Raw genomic sequence first — 19,560 nt, 5'->3', positions numbered from 1 at the left:
GGGACCAAATGTGTAAAAAGAAGTGATTACTTTATAACTGATGTTTTCTTCCATAGGTTGACTTATTTATCCCAACAGTCCAGTGTGATAACTGAATAAGCATTATGCCATAATTTTGTTACCTACTTGTCTTGCATAGTAGTTCTAATCTGTCACCAAAATACAGTGGTGGTGGTGATGGTGGTGGGGCTTGTTGTTGTTTAATCCTTAAAAAGTCCTTTAAAATCAACCTATTAAAGACCTTTTCCCTTACAGGTTGATGGCAAAAAGTAATTGGGTAACACTGACTGATTAGGTGTCGGCCTTGCTTTAGAGCTCTCCCTTCAAACATCAAGGACTGACTATGGCCAGAAAATAAAGACCAGATGACTCTGACAATGGGTGTGCTCGTTCTAATCTCTCAGGATTAATAGTGCTTATCAAGAAACACGGAGCAAGCAATGTGTGCTCAGGATGAAACCCTGGGCAGCCTGAGTGGCAACCCGAGGTTGAGAACCAGAGGGGATCTGGAAGTGGGGATGGGGGTAAGTATAAACACAGACAAGAAGTGAAGCAAAATGGAGCTAGACATGGAGAAGAAAAGCTGCAAGAAGCAGAAGGAGGAGACGAACAGAGGGCAAGTACAGGGGCCAAATGACAATGGGCAGAGAAGGTGGCTGGTGGGACACTGGGGAAGGGAAATGAAGACAAAGCCTAAAGAACTGGGGAGGCCCAGGGCACCTGATCCTCACTCTGCTGCTATTGCCCCACTTCTCTGGTCTTTCCAGATAAAATTTCTCAAAGCATTATATACAGTTTTGCTGTACCAACTTTCCCACCTCCTATTTTCTCTTCAACCCACATTGAATTTCTGGTTCTAAGGTACCACTGAACACTATAAATTTGCTCACATTTCATTTCAGAACATGAGAGCTGGTAGGGACCAACTCCCCATTTCTTTGGGGCTTTTCCAAATGACCGTATTAGGATCAAAATGGCTCGAATGTGGCATGATCTGTGAGCCAAACATTAGATTGCTCACATAAACTGGTTTCAACTGCTACTTCATATGCAGTTCGTCAGCTGAACAGCCCTTCACCCAATAGAATGGGATTGATTCTTCCCCTGTCACACCCAAGAGTACAGTGTAGATCATGGATCGCTGGAGCATTTCTATCACCATGATGCTTTTTCCAGGTTTCTCACCCAAGAGTCCTGTCAGAGTGGGGCAGCCTGGTTTCCTCTACAGTAGATTTCATTCCCATCCTGATCAAGTGTCTTCACTTAGTAGGAAAAGGGGGATCTTCCTTCTTTATGGGACACATATTTATTCAGGAGGTGATGAAACACCTCTGAGCTCTTTCCTGGAGATCACTTCCCTGAAAGCACTCCTAAAGACAATACCCACTCAAACCACAGCTCTTCTGACAGTCAAGGAAGGCTGGAGTTTATCTATAGCCTAAGAACACAGAGTTAAGAGACCCGTGAATTTCTCCTTTCCATTTAAGTCATGCTTATGTGGAAGACTAATACGGAAAACAAATGAAAGAGGACCTGTGTTGGTGGAATCAAGAGCCACATGACCTCCCCCTTGGGCCCTTTAAACCCAAGGAGCTCCACAGAATTCTAGGGCCTTGTGAAGTCCACTGGTGACCAATAATTTCATCAACTTCCACTTGTTTGGAGTGCTGAGGAGATGGAGGTCCAACAGGAAGTAACCCATGCAAGATCATGGAGCTCCTGACTGGCAGACCAGGGAATAGGATTCACTCTTCAAGTCACATAATGTGTACAGCTGGTAGAGACAACAGAAAGATCTTTGTCTCATCCTGTCACATTTATCGGCCACTCCTGGATGAAAAGTGATGCTGAGGGGCGCCTGGGTGGCTCAGTGGGTTAAGCCGCTGCCTTCGGCTCAGGTCATGATCTCAGGGTCCTGGGATTGAGTCCCACATCGGGCTCTCTGCTCAGCAGGGAGCCTGCTTCCTTCTCTCTCTGCCTGCCTCTCAGTGTACTTGTAATTTCTCTCTGTCAAATAAATAAATAAAATCTTTAAAAAAAAAAGTGATGCTGAATTTTGCCATCTAAGCACTGAGGCAATTCCTTATGGAAGGAGAAGGAGAAGGAGAGGAGGGTCAAGAAGAAGAAGAGGAGTTGGAAGAAAAGGGAGGAAGGAGCAAGAAGCACCAAAAAGATCAGGCTGGTTGGGATGATGTTAGCACTTTGCTTCTCCCAGCTACAGAGGTAAGACTGGCTTTGTCAAGTTAAACTTTCTCTGCTGAGAGGTTTGGATAAGATACCTCAGAGTATCCTTTTACCAGAATGCAAAAGGTCTTCTAAAATGATGCTGAAGCCAGGTTAGAAAAAGTCAGAAATGCTCTTTAGTTATGAAGAAAACTCAGATTTTTCTGGGGGAAGTAATTTTCCCTTGGCAAAAACACAGATTTAAAAGGCCATAGAATCAGGTATGCCAATGTACATTTCACTAGGCAGATGCCCAACATCACACTCCATGATTCGTCTATTTAGAAGGGACTTTGATTTCAAGGGACCTAACTAATTTGTTCAAGGTCTGGTACCTATTAGGGCAAAAGGCATATGCATCCTTGGCTTATTCCCAAGTTATGCTTTGAGGATACTGAGGAATGATAAGATGATATTAGGATAAGGGCATATCAGTCTTGGCCAATAGTAGGCCCCGGTCACCCGATTTTTTAATCTTTGTTTCCCTCCCCTTTGCCTGGCCAGAGTCTCAGGTTTTAGCTTGCTGTGGAATCAATTTCTTCTTTGGCTGTCTTCTAGGTCGTAACTCACCAGTTTGAGCTGTCTGCTTCTGAATTACAATCTAAATGAGACTTGCAGCTTTCCTATGGCTAGGTCCCATTTTCCTATGCTAAATTCCTGACAACCAGTGATTCTTAAGAGCTGTCTATCCTTTGACAGGCAATATTTTTTTATGATTAAAAAGAAACCCTGTTACTGTTCTATAATTATTTTAGTTGCAGTTGTCCCAACTGCCCCCTCCTCTCAGGCATAGGTTTGTCCTCAAAGTAGGAGGAGTGTCAACAAACCATCAATAAACCTTGCTGTTCCATAGTGGTTTACGGAAAAAGAAGGGAATGCTCCCAGCTCTTCCTGAAATACATTCAAAACAATATTGACTGAGTGTTAGCAAAGTATGCTTGCTTCCCTGGTGCTCAGGAAGTTTATGTCTGACTTTAATTCCAAATGAGCACGCGCCATCAAACCCAGACATTCCAATCCACAACACAGGTTCCAGTGGTTGGAGGAGCTAGAAGCACTTTGGCCCTTAGTTGCTGTTTTTTAGTTGCTAGAGATTCCCTTTTGCTTAACTCCCTTCTCTAGACATATAAACGAACCAGAATTTCCTTAGCTCTATAGTAAAAGAAATAACGAATATTTGTGTAGTGCTTTAAGTGTGCGGAAAGTGAGACTAAGAAGTCTCGCAGTGAAGACAACAGGGCTGATTTTAGATTGCCTTCTCTCTGGCCACACAGGTAATTCACTCCTGATCATGGGTAGTCAGACTGATAGCTTTATCATCACCAATATGTGCTATATACTCAGCAGCTAGCACATTTTAAAGATAAACTCCACATTTTAGGAGAAGTAAAACTGAAAAAGAAATGGCATATCATGAATGTACCTGCTGAGCTAATGCCATTTCTTTTTTTAATAGTGTTCCTGGACTGGTAAGCCAGAAAATGCCAGAGTGCACCAGGATTTCAACAAGGCTTTGACAGAGTAATATTGATATAAATATAGATACAGATATCAATATATAGATGTACCTATATATCTATATCTATACTAGGGTAAATGGAAACATGTAGACAAAGTAAGAGTGTGTTCTTTTTTGGTTAGACAACCATGTTCAAAGAGGGTTGATGAAGAAGAATTGTTTTCCAGCTTAGACGGGATTCTAGAAAGTGCTTGCCACAGAGCTTTGTTTCTGGTTCAGTCCTTGGTGGGAGAAGCTGATACCATTTGTTCTTAAAGCTCCATAAGTGATTCCAATGCACAACCAAGGAGTAGACCAACTGTTACAAGGTCAGTGGTTCACATCATACACTACTGGTTTGAACATTCAGATGTTTCTTAACACCAGGAACTGTCTTCCAAATAGCCAATGCTTGCTACCATTTCATCGATGCTTAAAGCAAGGGCTGAAAGACAAGCCTGAATGTTCATTTCAAGTAGGGTGAAGGTTTGGAAAAGTACACATAGTAAAGGGATCCACCCACAGTCCAGTAGGGACTTCAACTGGATGTCACTGAGACATTTCACAAAAGTCAGATTCCATTAAAATCCATTGACAGGAACAGCCCAATTACCTGTGAATACAAAGTTCATAAAGAGACACTCTTTTGGTGCTGAAAAAAACAAATCAAAGATTTGTTTTATCTAGATGATTGTTTCTCTTTACTTAGAATCAGGTCATTATAAGCACAGGTTTTAGAGTACATATCTCCAATCGACAAAAAAAGTTGGGAAGATGAGCAGAATGCTAACACTGATTTGTATATCCACAGGGGACTTTTGATTTCAACCCTGATCACTTTGGCAAACAGAAAGAACAAGGCACTTTATTATTGGAGACCACTCTAAAAATGTCCATGGGTCACAGAACAACATGTTCAAGGCCAATTATGTCGAATGCAAAGACTTCAGGCAGTGGGGAACGGTAAGAAGCTTGTCTCCTTTCTGTCTCTGGAAGGGTACCAACCTCATAACATCAGTACAGTTAATAACTCTATGACCTTTAAAAGGCATTTTATGAGCAAATTAGGTCAATTAGCACTGAACAATTTACATTAAAAAAATCCCAACCACTTTGTAACTAGGGGGGAAGTAGCTAATTCCTTGCATCAGTGATATGTTAACTGGCAACATTCACAAAGGGCTTGTTCCGTTTCAACAGACACAACAAAGACACACGCAAAAAACCCAAATGAAAGGTGAATAGCCTTCAAACATATAGCCTGTCTTCACCTTTAACCTGTTCCGTTCAGTGTTATCTGTTCATTGTAATTTTACAGGACTCTGCAGAGCCCTCTGCTCTTTGCAGTGATCAGAGTGTAGCCAGTGTGAAGGGGAAGTTTTTGCAGAAGTGGGGAGTCCAATCTCCCTTTATGAATGTGTAAAAACCACTCAATGGATCATTTCTCACCTTCCTATTCGTATAATCTCTCTCTGCGCACACAAACACACACAATACATATACACATATTTCCTACAATGAGCTAGACAGTGTGCTAAGTGATTTACATGTATTATTGTATTTAATTTTCACACTAACTCTGCAAGACAGGTATTATCCTCATTTTATACAAAAGAAACAGGTTTATAAAAGTTTTAAGTGACTTGTTGAAAGTCCCTACAAGAGTTTGTAGGCTGTGAAGCTAGGACACACCAGATCTACCTGACTATAGGGGCCGAATTTTTTCACGACGACGTGCTACCCTCTATTCTACCCACGCTGTCTTCCTTCCACTTAATTCCTTCTTACCTCCTCAAAGCCCAAAGGGGTGGATGGGTGGATGGTAGTATTGGAAGGATCTCAGAGAAAGAAGGACTAACCTACCTCTCTTTTCTACCTCTCCCGAAGCTCTACAATTTTCCAATCCTCCACACATAGCCTGGCCATTAGGATCCAAAAAAATACAGGCTCCTTATGAGCTCCTGTTGGATCTTTTTCTCTCCAACTCCTCTATGGTTTCGGTGACTACATTTTTTAAATCCCAAATAAGGGCATACGACCTGAGATGCTGTGTTGTCTTTAAGCGAACACGAGGGCAACATATCTGAAATCAAAACTAAGAAAGTACTTGTGGTGCCTGGCAGAGAGTGAGAGGGCTGGGTCAATATGGACCTGTTGATTGATTGAGTCATTGGAGGCTGATCACACACTGAGAGTAATGAACAAAGTTAGTCCAAGTCCTTATCAGTGGAATTCAACAGGGTGGTCTTTCTGACAGGTCTTTTTGTTATAGCCTTAATGTAGGCTTCCTGAACCTGGTGGCTTGTTGTCTGCAAGTACTTGTTTAGCTATAAGGCTGTGGATTCCAAGAGACAAGCTGTTCATTATGAGTTCTAATCCTAGGCTAGAAGATGCCTATAAAGATTAAAACTTGTTTCCTTTTTTTCTAACAATTAATGGCCCCGCTAAAGAGTGATCAGTTGTAATTGGGGAACTGAAGAAGGTAATAAATGCATTACTGAGACCAGCTGCTTTACAGCGCCATTTATTTAATCCTCAAATTTTGCAGGTTGTAAATTACTCATTAGAAGACAGAAAGCAAAATAGCTATAATCCGTTTAGTGCCTCCAAACTCCGAAGACTTAGAGGAGGAAATCCATGGAAACAAGAGGCCTGATGTGTTCTTTCACTGCTATTCCTTAATGGACAAAGGTGGTTAAACAATAAGGATAAGCCTCAGTAATTATCCTGATGCACTTGGTCCATAGGTCAGGGGTGGGCTTGATTAAATTCATGGAGGGCCGACCCACAGACGGTGGGAAAATGCCCCTTCTCTTCCACTCAGCCCTGCAGGCAGCTAATCAATGCGCACATCTCACTTCCAGATTGTTTCATGAGACCAGAGCAATAGCGCGGAGCATTCATTAGGGCACTCACTCCTATCTGTTGTTTCCCAATCAGTACACGGACAGGACAAGAGGCAGAGTGTCAGAGAGGACTTAGGAGATGGTGAGGGGAGGCTGTCCCCCACTGCATACACGAGGGGCTGCAGCTCCCAATTACAAAAGGTTCAACTGTGAAAACAACTAGATAGTGAGTGTGTAGGTTGCATGACATATACAGAAAGCCACATACATTTGGCGTGAATATGGATTTTATAAGCTGACCATGCAAAGACTTCACCATTTACCAAGGCCGATTCTTTTTATACTGAGGGGAAAACTCAGTTTTAGACTCAGTGGTAAGGATGCAAATAATATGCAAGAAGCCATCAGCACTGGAATACTATGTGTGTTTCGAGCTTCGAATGTGAACCTGTGCATATTTCCTTTTTCGGTAATGGAATGCCCTTTAAAAACGCAACACAGCTTCTGGCTCACCCTTAGGCAATGCACAACAGGAGAGCTACTGGCTCACTCCTGTGCTGAGCAAGCATTTCTTCCATACCCCTTGGCCTTTTACTCTCATGATCTGTGGCTCATCTCTGAATAAAGATGGTGGGCTTAGGCTCTGATATGGAGCTTCTCTCTTGGCGAGGTAACCTGACTACATAAGGATCAAACCTCTGTTTCCACAGGAGCTAACCTGAGTTCCCCAATGCCAACTATTTCCATTCATTTTCTACCAGACAGTCTAATTACGTTTGCAACTCCGCCATGCTGGCGCTGTGTCTATCTCCCGCTCCATTCAATACCCAGCTGCTGCTGCTCAATAAATCATTACTGACAATGAGACAAAATCTAATTTAAAAATTATAGGTGTTCTGGAAATGCATTTATTCACTTTGTTAAAGTGATTATAAAGCAAGTGTTTCCTAGATAGATCATTTAAGCATGGCTTGCGATAAAAATACTTTTCTTCCCACATCTAGTTATGCTTTATTTTTTAACAGCAGAAAACTGTAGTAAAGAATTTTAAAGACCACTGCCATTAGGAATACTGATCTACAAGCACTTGGAAAACTGCTGGAACACTATTGAAGATATTGAGAATAACTCAGAGTAATTTTGAGAATCATAACTTGGAGCTTCTATGTCACTTATCCCAGGAAAGAGCCCATTCTGGCCCCTTTTGGTAGAGACAAGAAATGACACTTTGCCCTCTTCCAAGGGAGGACATACATGAGTTTTCTCCTGACTTACCCTGAGTGGATTTTCATTAAGGTAAGGGGGTTCACCTTCCACCATTTCAATTGCCATAATCCCCAGAGACCAGATATCAACTTTCGGACCATAAGCTTTTCGAGTTACAACCTCAGGTGCCATCCAGTATGGAGTTCCCACCATAGTGCTCCGTTTACTTTGTTCAGGGGTGATCTGGGCACAGAACCCAAAATCAGCTGCGGAAGAAAAGTCAGTTACAATCAATTCAATTTCTTCTTCTTTTTTTTTTTTTCCAGAATAGGTCACTTTCATAAATGGCCATACCTTCCTCCATTTGACAGAGTTTCCATAACGCCCTAGCTCCTATCCATTATTACCAAATCCCTCCAGTGGCCCTGATTTTAAAAGGGTCTGAGATAACTGATTAACATGATGTCATTTTTACTAGTCCTCAATCTGGCTCCCTCCCCATTACTGTCCCCTCCAACTTACAGGATCTTTCAGTTTTCTAGTTGGGTATTTGTCATCTAGCAGATGGAAGACCCAAGAAATTCTGAATGTTAAACCCTCAGAATCTGGCCATGATCTACAGGAACATGGCATTAGAAAAAAAATTCTTTACTTCAAACGGGGCTCTAAATGCTTTCAAACCAATCACATTCAATAGCCACTTTCTTCTCAGACAGGAAATAAGCAGAAATCCCCTGATACTCTTTCAAATACCATCTGAACAAAAATACCTACTCAATTTAACAGAGCCATCCATCCCAAGAAGAATATTGTCACTCTTTATGTCTCTGTGGATCACTTGGTTTGAGTGTAAAAAGTCCAGCGCTTGGAGGCACTATTAAATCAGAAAAGCAAGTTCTAATTATATCACAAAGAATTTAAAACCAGGTAAGTTTCATTTTTTAGATAAACATGGGGCAAAGGTATAAGTTTACAAGTGAAATAGGTTACTGTTGTCTTACCAGTTTAAACTCACATTCCCATTTACATTAATGCTATAAGTTAGCATTACACATTATAAAAGCTCCCAAGTCAGACTAGGACATGAAGAGTGGGGATGTGATAAATAGCGGTAAATCCTTAATACAGCCAGACTAGCCAGTTAAGAATCATACTTTGACCTAGTCATCTGGAGGGTGTGGATTCGGCTTGGTCCTACATAAGCACAGTAAGACTCTGCCTCCACAGGATTTGATTCAGGAGGCTGGAAGGGGGACCCAGGAATCTGCATTGAAAACGAGGGCCCCAAGCTACCTCTGATGGACAGCCATGGTTGGGAACCATCTCTAGGTTACAAAGTAGCTATAGTCACTTGTTGGGAAGTGGCTTTGCATCATGCAACATGGAAACTACAGGCTCAGGGTGGAAGGGTCTCCTGTATATTAAAAGTTTGATTCATTGCATGAATAGAAAATACTTATGTTTGGTGGATACATCTACATGCTGGGGCTGGAGAAAATGGGGACCAAAGGAGAGCAAGGCAGGAAGAAATTTAAGTGAACAACTGAAAATAAAGAACAAAGACTAGCTGTAGTTATTTGGTTTTGTCTTCCTGTCACTGGCTTTCAAGTTTCAGTGGGTCAGAGTTCCTAATTGTATCTGCAGACAGCCTCACCACAATGAATGGGGTAGATGGTGAGGCCCAAGATGAGATTCCAAAAAGGAGTGTGTTTTTAAGTACTGAGAAAATTGTAGTAAAATGTCCTCAGTTTTGCATGAAACTAGGGATACGACATTGTTATTGGATGAGAGGCAGACACTCAGACCCACTGGAGGGTTTTGGGAGACATCCAGATTGTACTGGGAAAGCAACTACTATCTGGGCTAAGGGAGAATCTTGCTTGAATTGCCTTCTCGAAAATGATAGGATTGTAATGGTTTATATTTTACAAGGCTCTCGTTGTATATGCAGGGCAAAGTGATTATCATGTAAAAATCCTCCCAAATCAGGAAGAACTTCCATGCCGCCATTACTGTTTCCCAGGCTCACTGAAACTACAGCATGCAGGCCTAGATGCAGCACTTTGTAAATGGCGTAATAGAGCTCAAAATATCCAGAGCAAAGGGACTAAAATACACAACAGGCTAGGAAGAGAGGGGAAGGAAAGTGCTATTAGGAAAGGATCTGAATTGAAGTTAAGCTCTCCCTTTTCTTTTCTTTTTTTTTTTTTTTTTCATAGAAAAGATGTGCTATTATTACTTTGGTGTTAAGCGCATTCTGGATAATCAGAGATAAAAGGCTGCCAGTTCTGGTGATCTCATCAGCTAGAAACTCTCTATTTTCTTACCTCTCTGCAGACAGCTGCTATCTGGCCTTCATCCATACAGGTCTCTGTGACCACATCAGTCAGAGAGCCACCAGCCAAGTACTCCATGACTACCCATAGTTCATCACCCACTAAGTAGCTACAAGAAGAGAAGAAAAAGACATTGATTCAGGCCTAAGAAAGTGGGGACTTGCCTATATTCCCATTAAGAAGGTAGTTTGCAGGTAGTGTCTGCATTTGGCCATATTCTATAATGGGAGGAAAATATCAATGACTGGGATAAGAGGAAACTTCCCTAGCATTATAAGAGAATATGCAGGAAAATCAAAGGATCATCAGATCTCACTGTGTGCCATGGAAGAAGGAAATGAAGCAGAAGTCCTCTGGCGACTGACTACTGGCAGTCATTCCACTGTAAAAGCTACTTTCATTGAACAGGATCAGTGACTAGCCATTTTGGTAACTTGAGCCATTGTGTTGATGTCTTGGACTGAACTGGACCATGGCACAGAGATATAGAAAAGATATTTATTCATATCTCAGCATTATTTTTGATTCTACTGAATTATTTTCAAGCAGTATTGGAATCAAAGAGACTCATGTTTGCAAAGGATTTTGCAAAGGTCTCGGTCCTATTAGAAGTTAGTAGCAATGTGCCCATTTTCTTTAGGTAGTTGTTGAGAGAACACACAACAAGTGATCAAACATGGGGAGGAAGGTCATCAAAGTCTGACCACTGGACCAATTCAAAATATCTGGAACCACTTGAAGGCACATTAGCAGCCAGGTTCAGCAAGAGAGGAATTACAGTGAACGGAATGACCCCAATGATTCCATCCTGCCCTAAGTTCCACATCAGTATGAAGCAAGACTTTCAATTCAGTGGCGCTCCAACTGCAATGCCCGTGAGAGTCACCTGGGAAGCCTATTAAAAATGAACATTCACAGGCTCTACCTCATTAGGAAAGAAAGCATCCAAGAAATCTACATTTTTTTTTTTTTTTGCAAAGGCAATTTTTTTTCAAAATTAAAAAAGCAGTGTCGAGTCACTTTACTGCAGATAGCCTATAAGTGGCATTTTATGAAGCTCAGGTTTCGGCTGTAAAATTTGACTCCTTTTTTTTTTTTTTCCTCCCTCTTCCCCCTCTTTCTCTGGTCCACCTGGCACAAAACACAGAAAGCAAGATTTTAAGCTCACTGAGGTTGGAGACCTCATCTTATTTCCTTTATAGCCCCCCAGAGTACACAGCACAGTGGTGCTAAGCAAACACTTACTGAAATTGAATGAAACACGATGTTAACCACAAGTGAAGAGTTAGAGCTGTCTTTAAACGCCTATTTATAACCCGCTGCTAATACCACTGATGAAAGAGACATTAATTACCTGGTCCAAGAAAAAGGCTTGAGATTAAAGTCTCAATTCCCTAGACCTCACTGTCAGCTAATCACAAAGCACCCATTAAAGTGGGGCTGCTGCAGCCAGTCCTCTTCACTCAGACACCCAGAGACGGCACTCCCTCCAAACACTCAGTGAAATGTTTAAAACATCGCAGCTCTCCCCTGTACGCAACAGTCTATTTCTTGCCAACGTGGTCATGATCCGTGAAAGGAAATTACACATACTGCTCACACTTAGAAGCAGGACCATAAAGTGTGTCTTCCAACGTTTGATGGGTGGGCAAAGTTCAGCAATAGATGTGAGGCTCCCTATTCCGTAGCACTTGAGAAGTATTTGTAGAAGGGTTGCTACATGACTAGATCCTAAACAAAATACTTGGCCAAGCAAATGACATCGCATAAAGAAAACCAGTATGTAATGAGAGAAAACACTTACCTATCTAAATAATTAACAATATTGGGGTTCTTATTTTCCCTCATGACCAGAATTTCATTAATAATTAATTCCTTTTTGGGCTGCTGTTGAAGGTTCATCTGCTTTATGGCCACCTGAAGGATGATTGAAATGCAAAAATGAGTTACAGTCATTACACACACAGCCATTGTTTTTTGGGGGAGGGAGTTGGTTTTGGGTTTATTTATTTTTTGGCTTGGGATTTTTGTTTTGTTTTTTTTTTTGTTGTTGTTGTTGTTTTTTGTACACGGGGTAAGAAATAAATATTCTTTATCTTCCTAGGCTCGCTCCTAGCACCGCAAACTCGTGCTCTTTTCTTTGGTCAGTCAGGAGCAAATCACCCACTTCAGAAACTTTGGACACTGATGAAATTGAGTCCCACGTCAACCCAGTGCCACCCATTCTGTCAGGATAGAAGAAGAGATGTGATCGATATGAATGAAAAGACAGTAAAAATAAGGGTTGAATGTGAGCACTCACCTCTTGTCCAGTGGCAATGTCCAGCGCTGTGTACACTGTACCTGACGCCCTGCGAAGGTGAAAGTTATCAAATGAATAAGCAATCCAAATGTTATCTGTATATTTTATTTGAAATAAGACATAGTTATTTCTAGGAGAGGGAAATCGGCCAGCTTAAGATACATGGATGAAATAACAAAGGAACAACTCCTTTCTGTGGTAATTCTACCTGAGACAGCTTCCGTGTATCCCTTTTGGTGGGCTAGGAACTCCAGTCAGACCTTCTGCAGCAATGAACTGAGCAAAATAGCCTGGATGCTGCAACAACTGCAGTCCTCTGAATAAACTGAAGTACCGCTTAGGAAAGAATGTATCATCTCTTGCTTAGGCAACTATATATATCAATATATATATATATTGATATATATATCAATCCTTTAGCATATGGACAGAATGGCTTTTTTCCCATATATTTCTAATATATATATTTCCCATATATTTCTAATTTCCAAGAATATTTTCACCTATGGGTCCCTAGGTGGCTCAGTCAGTGAAGTGTCTGCCTTCAGCTCAAGTCATGATCCCAGGGTTCTGGGATCAAGCCCCACATCAGGCTCCAGGCTTAATGGGGAGTCTGCTTCTGCCTTTTCCTCTGTGTACTCCCTCTTAAATAAATAAATAAATAATCTTTAAAAAAAGAATATTTTCACCTAACAAATCAATCACACTCAGTGCTGTATTTACTTAGTGCTGTCACTGCACAGAGCAATGAACAACTTGACTTTACTGTTTTTTCCCTGTTTTTCTAAACTTTTCAGCAGCTTCTACTAAAAGGTTTCCTTCCAGTCCATCATCCTTTAAAAATCTATCATTCCTTAGGCCTTGGAAGGACTCCCACTTCATTCTAACCTCAATCATATGGGTCCTTTGTTGTGCAAATAGCAATTGTCTGGTGAGGCTGAAGTCACAGTAAGGTTCTGTGAAACACACAGGTACTCCGAACCACCTCCGCACCTCCACCCCAAGCAAAAGGAAAGGTCTCATCAATTCCATTGAGCTGTTTGTAGTAAATAAAGGTATAAGGATGGAGAAGAGTCCTTATGATTCACCGGACATTATAATGCTCCAATATTGCTACTCAAAAATTTCTAGAAACAATGTGCAGCATTGGTGGTATAGTGGTGAGCATAGCTGCCTTCTAAAATTTCTAGAAACAACTTCTATTGCTTCTCCTTTGCTCTTCATTTATCTCTTGCTACTTTTTTATCTGGGTCCAGGAATTCTTTTCTTTCTTTTGTTTGTTTAATGATTTATTTGCTTATTTATTTGGGGGGTGGGCAGAGGGAGAGAGAGAGAGAGAACCTCAAGCAGACTCCGCACTGAGCACAGAGCCTGACATGGGGCTCGATCCCATGACCCTGAGATCGTGACCTGATCTGAAATCAAGAGTTGAATGCTTAATTGACTGAACCAATCAGGAGCCCCTTGAATTCTTTTCTTATGTCGGCCATTTCTTTGCCATGCTTCTCCCTCCTACTTGGATGAAGCAAAATATTTCTAACAAGCCTAGGAGGTTTACATTACCTGCTCCAAAGGAACAAAATGAGTGGGGTGGTATGAGGAGTATTTGACTATTAAAAGAGATCTGAGTTCTAATATTTGTCCTAACATCAACAAGTTGTGTGATCTTGGGCTAGTCACTTCCCCTCTCTGGGTTTCAGTCCCCTCGACTCGGAAAATAGTAATCACAATAACAGTAAAATATATTGAGTGTGTTAGACACTGCACTGAGAACTTCATATAAATCACCTTATGTAATCCTTACCATATTTCTATAAGGCAACCGCTACTACCCCCACATTACCTATGAAGAAACTGAGACTCAGAGAGATTAAGTGACCTGCCTTAGGTTAAACAGTTTACAATCTAAGTATGTCTGACTCTCTGACCAGCAAAATACAGCACATGGGCCACTTTATTTCTAAGGTTCGTTATTTTTTAATAAAAAAAAAATAAGACTTTTCCCATAAGCTCCACACCCAACATGGGGCTTGAGATCAAGCTGAGATCAAAAGTCCCATGCTCCACCAACTGAGCCAGTCAGGCACCCCGATTTCTAAGGTTCTTTAAGTCCATGATGTACAAGCTACAAATTCCACTGCTTTATTTGTTCTGGATAGGTATTTAAATATCCATTGGAACTAGACTAAAAAAAATCGCCCTCACTCCATAGGTGCCTCCTAAAGCAGGGCTTGCAAGTTTCAGAAATTCCTCAGGGTTGAAGCTTATGTTAAATCAGCTTCCCAATTTTGTACGTTTGAGATTCGGGGCTCAGAGCACGTGGTTGGGGCTCATTAAGTATTTGCTGAACGAACAAATTAATAAAAGTCTTTTCAAGCAAACATGCAATTGCAATAAAACCTTTCCTTTCTGTGAAGGAAATGTGTCGTCTTCTACTTAAATCAACATAAAACACTTCCTGCTTGGAATAAGCTCTCAGACATTCCTGATTGGTCCTTTTGTACTCAGGATCTCCTGGGCTCAAAGGAACAGATAACTGGACCCCACGTGTGCTTCAGCTGCAACTGTCTAACTCTGCAGAATTAGATTCTTAACTGCTTTAACTTGGTGTACTCTTATATATGTAGGCTACTCATACATTTCCGCCAGCTGCTGAAAAAGAGACAGTATCTGCAAAATGAGATAATAGCATCTACCCCATGGGACCTCAGAGAATCAAATGGCACTATGTAGCATTTAGCCCTGGGCCCAGATCTGAGCTGAGAATCGACATGGGAAATGCTATTATCATTTGTTGCTGTTGCTGTTACTGGTTTCTTGGTAGAGAATGCCTAATTTACTAGGTGTTAGTTGGTCCTTCCCAATCTCCCAGTCAAACATCCTTGATAGTGTCTGTCCCTCTTTTCAAAAAGGCCAAAAGCCAAAGGGGTCACCTTTTAGAGATTCCACATCCTCTTCTTTCCCCTAGTGGTTTTTCTTTTTTCTTTTCTTTCAGTTTGGAATGCCTTTATTGAAAAAGACCGTATATAAAAACCCTCCATATAAAATGGCAGCTGTTCCAGTTAAAGCTAGGGAGGTAGGCCCCAAATTCCTGCTTCGGTGACCTCCCCCTTAATCACTCCCCCCCCACACCGTCCCCATCCACCAATCCCATTTCCACTGTTCCAGGGGCTAAAATTGTGATCGACTTGGAGTGCAGAGGGGATTAGTGTTTAACATCTCCAGAGATTAACCTTTCAAATCCTTGGGTTTAAGGCCCCCAACATCCCTCAGCATTTCATTGTCTTGAACTGCTAGAGTCCTAACCCTGGAATCCCAATATCCTGGGTTTTGTGACATTCTGTGGTATAGAATTGCCACAAATCCCTACTCCACAAAGGTTTAAAGGCCCTGAAATTCTAGTAGAACATCAGTTATTAACTCAAAAATTAGCTTTTCTCCTCACTCTCCCTTCCCCTGCCTTATCATATATATGTAACTGTCTAGTGGGAGCCATTTCCCCCTTCTTCAACTCTTATTCCCAGCCTTAAAATGGTGATATCATCCTCTACTCCACTTCCTACACCCCCCACCCCAACCAAACAGGTTAGGCACAAACTTGGGGACTAACCTGCAGAGCACACTGTCTCCAACTCTATCTTTGCACCTCAAATGTTTCTCCACACCACAGCTCTGACTCCTTCTCATACTCTAACAATTTAAGATAACTGTCAATGCCTATCTTTCTCTTATTCATTTACCAAAGCATTCTTTGCCCACTAATAGGTTATATGAACAGTAGTCCTCACCCCCAACTTCTCAAACCTTCCAAGGTTCAAATACAATGAGCTCCTAGTTGTGTGACCCTGGGTAAGTAATTTTACCTCTCTGTGGCTCAGGAATAAAGGATTAAATGCATACAGTGGTTAAAGCCAGGTCTGGTATACACATCGCCAATAAACACTAGCAATAACAACCATCATCATCATCATCCACAGACTATAATTTGAGAGGTTAATGCATATATTAGGGAACAGTTACCCTTAATAATAACTTATATAACCGTAAGTATTATTGGGTTGACTGTTCCCTAATATATGCACTAAGCTCCCAAACTGTAGTCTGTGGCTCACCAGGAATCTCTTTTAAGCATCTGGAAGTTTCCAAGATACTTGATTTCTAAATTCTTAACAGAAGTTTTACATTTACCTAAGGCAGAGCTAATTAAAATACCACATACATTTCTTTTTAGCCAGAATGATACCGACTTTTGATTACATGGCATAGCTCACTGATCAGAAGCTCCGAGTAGTGGTTAAACACTCTTTGCTTCACTGAGTTTGAGAAATAAGCTATTATTTAGTAAATATAGCTTAATCGTTGTAATTCTTCATAACCCAGAATTCATAAAGACAAATAATTGAAAAGATCCTTGGTGGTGAAGCTGGGAAACCCTCTCCTTGTAATAAGTGAAACACAGTGGTGTCTACTTCTAAAGAAATGATCTTTGAGCCAACAACATGTCACATTGATTCCCCCAAAACTGGGCCTTGTGACTGCCTGGGATATGTCAAAGGATCTTAATTACAATCTTGACAAAATTAATCACTTTAATTTAAAAAATCAGTATCATGCAGCACTTTAAAACATAAGGATGGCAGGAATCAAACTCCAAACTGTGAAAGTTAAAACTCCCAATTGTCTAGTAGTTTGGGCTGGTGTGTTAAAATGGTCAACGTTGTTGATTTGATTTTTATGCCACTTAATTATATTGATCTCTATTATCTCTCCATTCCAGTTCTATTGAAGCTAAATTGCTGTAGGGGAGAACACTTGTTTACAATGGGGATTTTGTTTATTCCAGACCTCAGTCACTCTGATGGTATAAAGAAATGCCTTATCGGGACTCCAGGAAAAACAGAGATCATCCAGTTTAATCTCATTACAAATGAGACATCTGAAGCCAAGAGAAGAGGAGGAATGTGCCCCAAGTTCACACAGCTAGTAAGTAACAAAGCCTCTTAATTTTGAGTGAGAGATATTTCAGTGGACCTATGCTACGGTTCAAGAGTATTAAACCAAGAGATTGCTCAACTGTTGGGCCTCATCGTCAATTACAGCATGATGAGTACTGCTGGGTTCTTGGCATCACATTAGATGCTTTATCAACAATTTCTTCTTGACCTGGCCAAGCACTTAATACTCAAATGGAAACACTGGCTTCTAGCCTAAAGGGTCTAGAAAGAAACAAATAATTCACTATTTCTCCCTTTTCCTCCCAAGACAAGCCCATTTAATTATCAGCAATCTTCATCAGGTTTTGATATTTCCTGCTAAAAGCCAATGTCAAGCTATGATAATGAGTAGTTGCCAAGGCAGCAATGCAGTAAAACTTACACTTTCTATAAATCACTATGATTTCAGCATCGAAGTAGATTATAGGAGGGAAAGAAAGCAGGCAAGTGAGGCGAGGAGCAAGCTCACAGGCTGAGAGAAAAGAGAAGTGGACGAGAGGACCAGAGGGCTCTATGAGGTCCAAAGGAGAGCCTCGTGGTAATAAGTGTGAGGAAGTCAGAAGGGATGGGGCAGTATTCACATTTAAGGTTTTCTAAGCATCAGTCTGGTGCTGATGAGGTCATAGTCAAGGATTTAATCCACACTGAGGATGGCTGTGTTTTAGATCTACTCTTTCTTCTTCTGCTGCTGCTAGAAGAGGCTGTCTCATTTATGGACATGACTTCCTTCCCGTCCACCCTCTCTAAATGGGTGAGCTCACTTGCTGGTCACCCTATACCCTATACAATTTGACAAATGAAGACACTGGAAGCGGGATGTGGGAAATTAACCTGCCCAAGGATACACAGTTTGTCAGCAGCTGAACTCGAAACTGCATGAGTCTGACTCCACAGCCCATGCACTTAACCATGTCATGTTCCATTACAGACCTTTATCATTTTTTACATCAATGCTAAGTGCAAGTGTGGCACTTCCAGATGCCCACGTTTGTATCTATTGCACTATAAAGTTCCTCCCTGAAATACTGCTCTGGCCTCTCATTTCCTGCTTAACTTAGTCCACTTGCCCCTTGGTAAGGCATTTACTTTGTCCCTGGACATGGTCCGGTTGACTCCTTTGACCGTCAGGAGCTGGATCTTCTGTTTTCTGACTCAGTTAAGCTTGCTCACATGGCCAAGAGTAGACTAGTTCTTAGGACTGGACTTTATGTTCTGCTGAGTATTTAAGATATGGTTACTACTTGTAGGCCCTTATCTTGCTATATTAATGCACCTGACATAAAGGTACCTGGATATCATATCATCCAATACTACCATGCCTCTATTCACCTTGTGGGGGCCTATGCCCTCTGGGCTTCAGGAAAGGTGATGGACAGTGTCCTTTGCAAGCAGTAACCTTTCAGAGAGAGTCCCAGGGTTTCCTTCTTGTGTAATCAGCCTCTTAAAAAAATGTATCACTAAATTAAAACAAATAATAATATTATGTAAAAAGCACATTCTCAAAGTATCAGGATGTGGTACTGTCTTTAATTACTGGGATGATAAATCGGAACACAGGATTTTCTGTTCTTTAGCGAGGGCATGATTTGCCCCAAGGTGTCCAGGGTCCTCTGATTTTAAAAAGAGCTGTAACATGTTATGGGTGTGGGGCCAGGGAGCTCAGTGGGTTAGAGTCCCTTGATAATGAGGCCACGGTTATAGGCCTTAATCCCTGGAAAGGCCAGATAACTCAACAACTCACTCCAACACGAAGTCGAAGCAGCTGTTTCACAGTGTGTGCCACTGGTTTCAAGAGACAGGCAATGGGTGGGGTGGAGGGCAGGCAGCTTAATACAAGGTCATTAATATGGCTTGAAAAAACAAAATGCAAACTCTGCTAATGGTGGTTGATTGAATGGCACCATCTTTCTTCGCAAGGGACGGTACACAGCACAGTGCATTTAAGAGCATTAAGTAGAACATAGAACTACTCTTGGCCACGTGAGCAAGCTTAACTGAGTCAGAAAACAGAAAAGCCGGCTCCTGATGATTATATTAGTGCCTTGTAGGAGTGCTCTACCTTATATGGCCCAAAATAAGATCTGATAAGGAAGCAAATACTTTTGGGGTGGGTGGTCCCACTCGAAGCATCACCGCTATGAGCACACTAGACACC

The 19,560-nt window shown here is 41.4% G+C and overlaps 1 protein-coding gene across 11 annotated transcripts in view; it reads right to left on the bottom strand.

The window, feature by feature from the left end:
- The window catches only part of PAK3 (p21 (RAC1) activated kinase 3), a 256,608-nt gene that overhangs the window by 17,294 nt on the left and 219,754 nt on the right, over positions 1-19,560 (bottom strand). For all 11 annotated transcript variants that reach the window (XM_059157369.1, XM_059157371.1, XM_059157373.1 and 8 more), the window contains 5 exons: positions 12,412-12,460; positions 11,914-12,026; positions 10,101-10,218; positions 8,548-8,647; positions 7,843-8,039 (listed from right to left, as the gene is read on the bottom strand). In XM_059157369.1, coding sequence (XP_059013352.1) covers positions 7,843-8,039; positions 8,548-8,647; positions 10,101-10,218; positions 11,914-12,026; positions 12,412-12,460 — 577 coding nt within the window. The remainder of the gene's footprint in view (positions 1-7,842; positions 8,040-8,547; positions 8,648-10,100; positions 10,219-11,913; positions 12,027-12,411; positions 12,461-19,560) is intronic.

This window comes from Mustela lutreola, chromosome X (genome assembly GCF_030435805.1).
Source record: "Mustela lutreola isolate mMusLut2 chromosome X, mMusLut2.pri, whole genome shotgun sequence".
Lineage (NCBI taxonomy): Eukaryota > Metazoa > Chordata > Mammalia > Carnivora > Mustelidae > Mustela > Mustela lutreola.
Note: the sequence above shows the minus strand (reverse complement) of the source record. Positions and strands in the feature narration are given on the sequence as shown.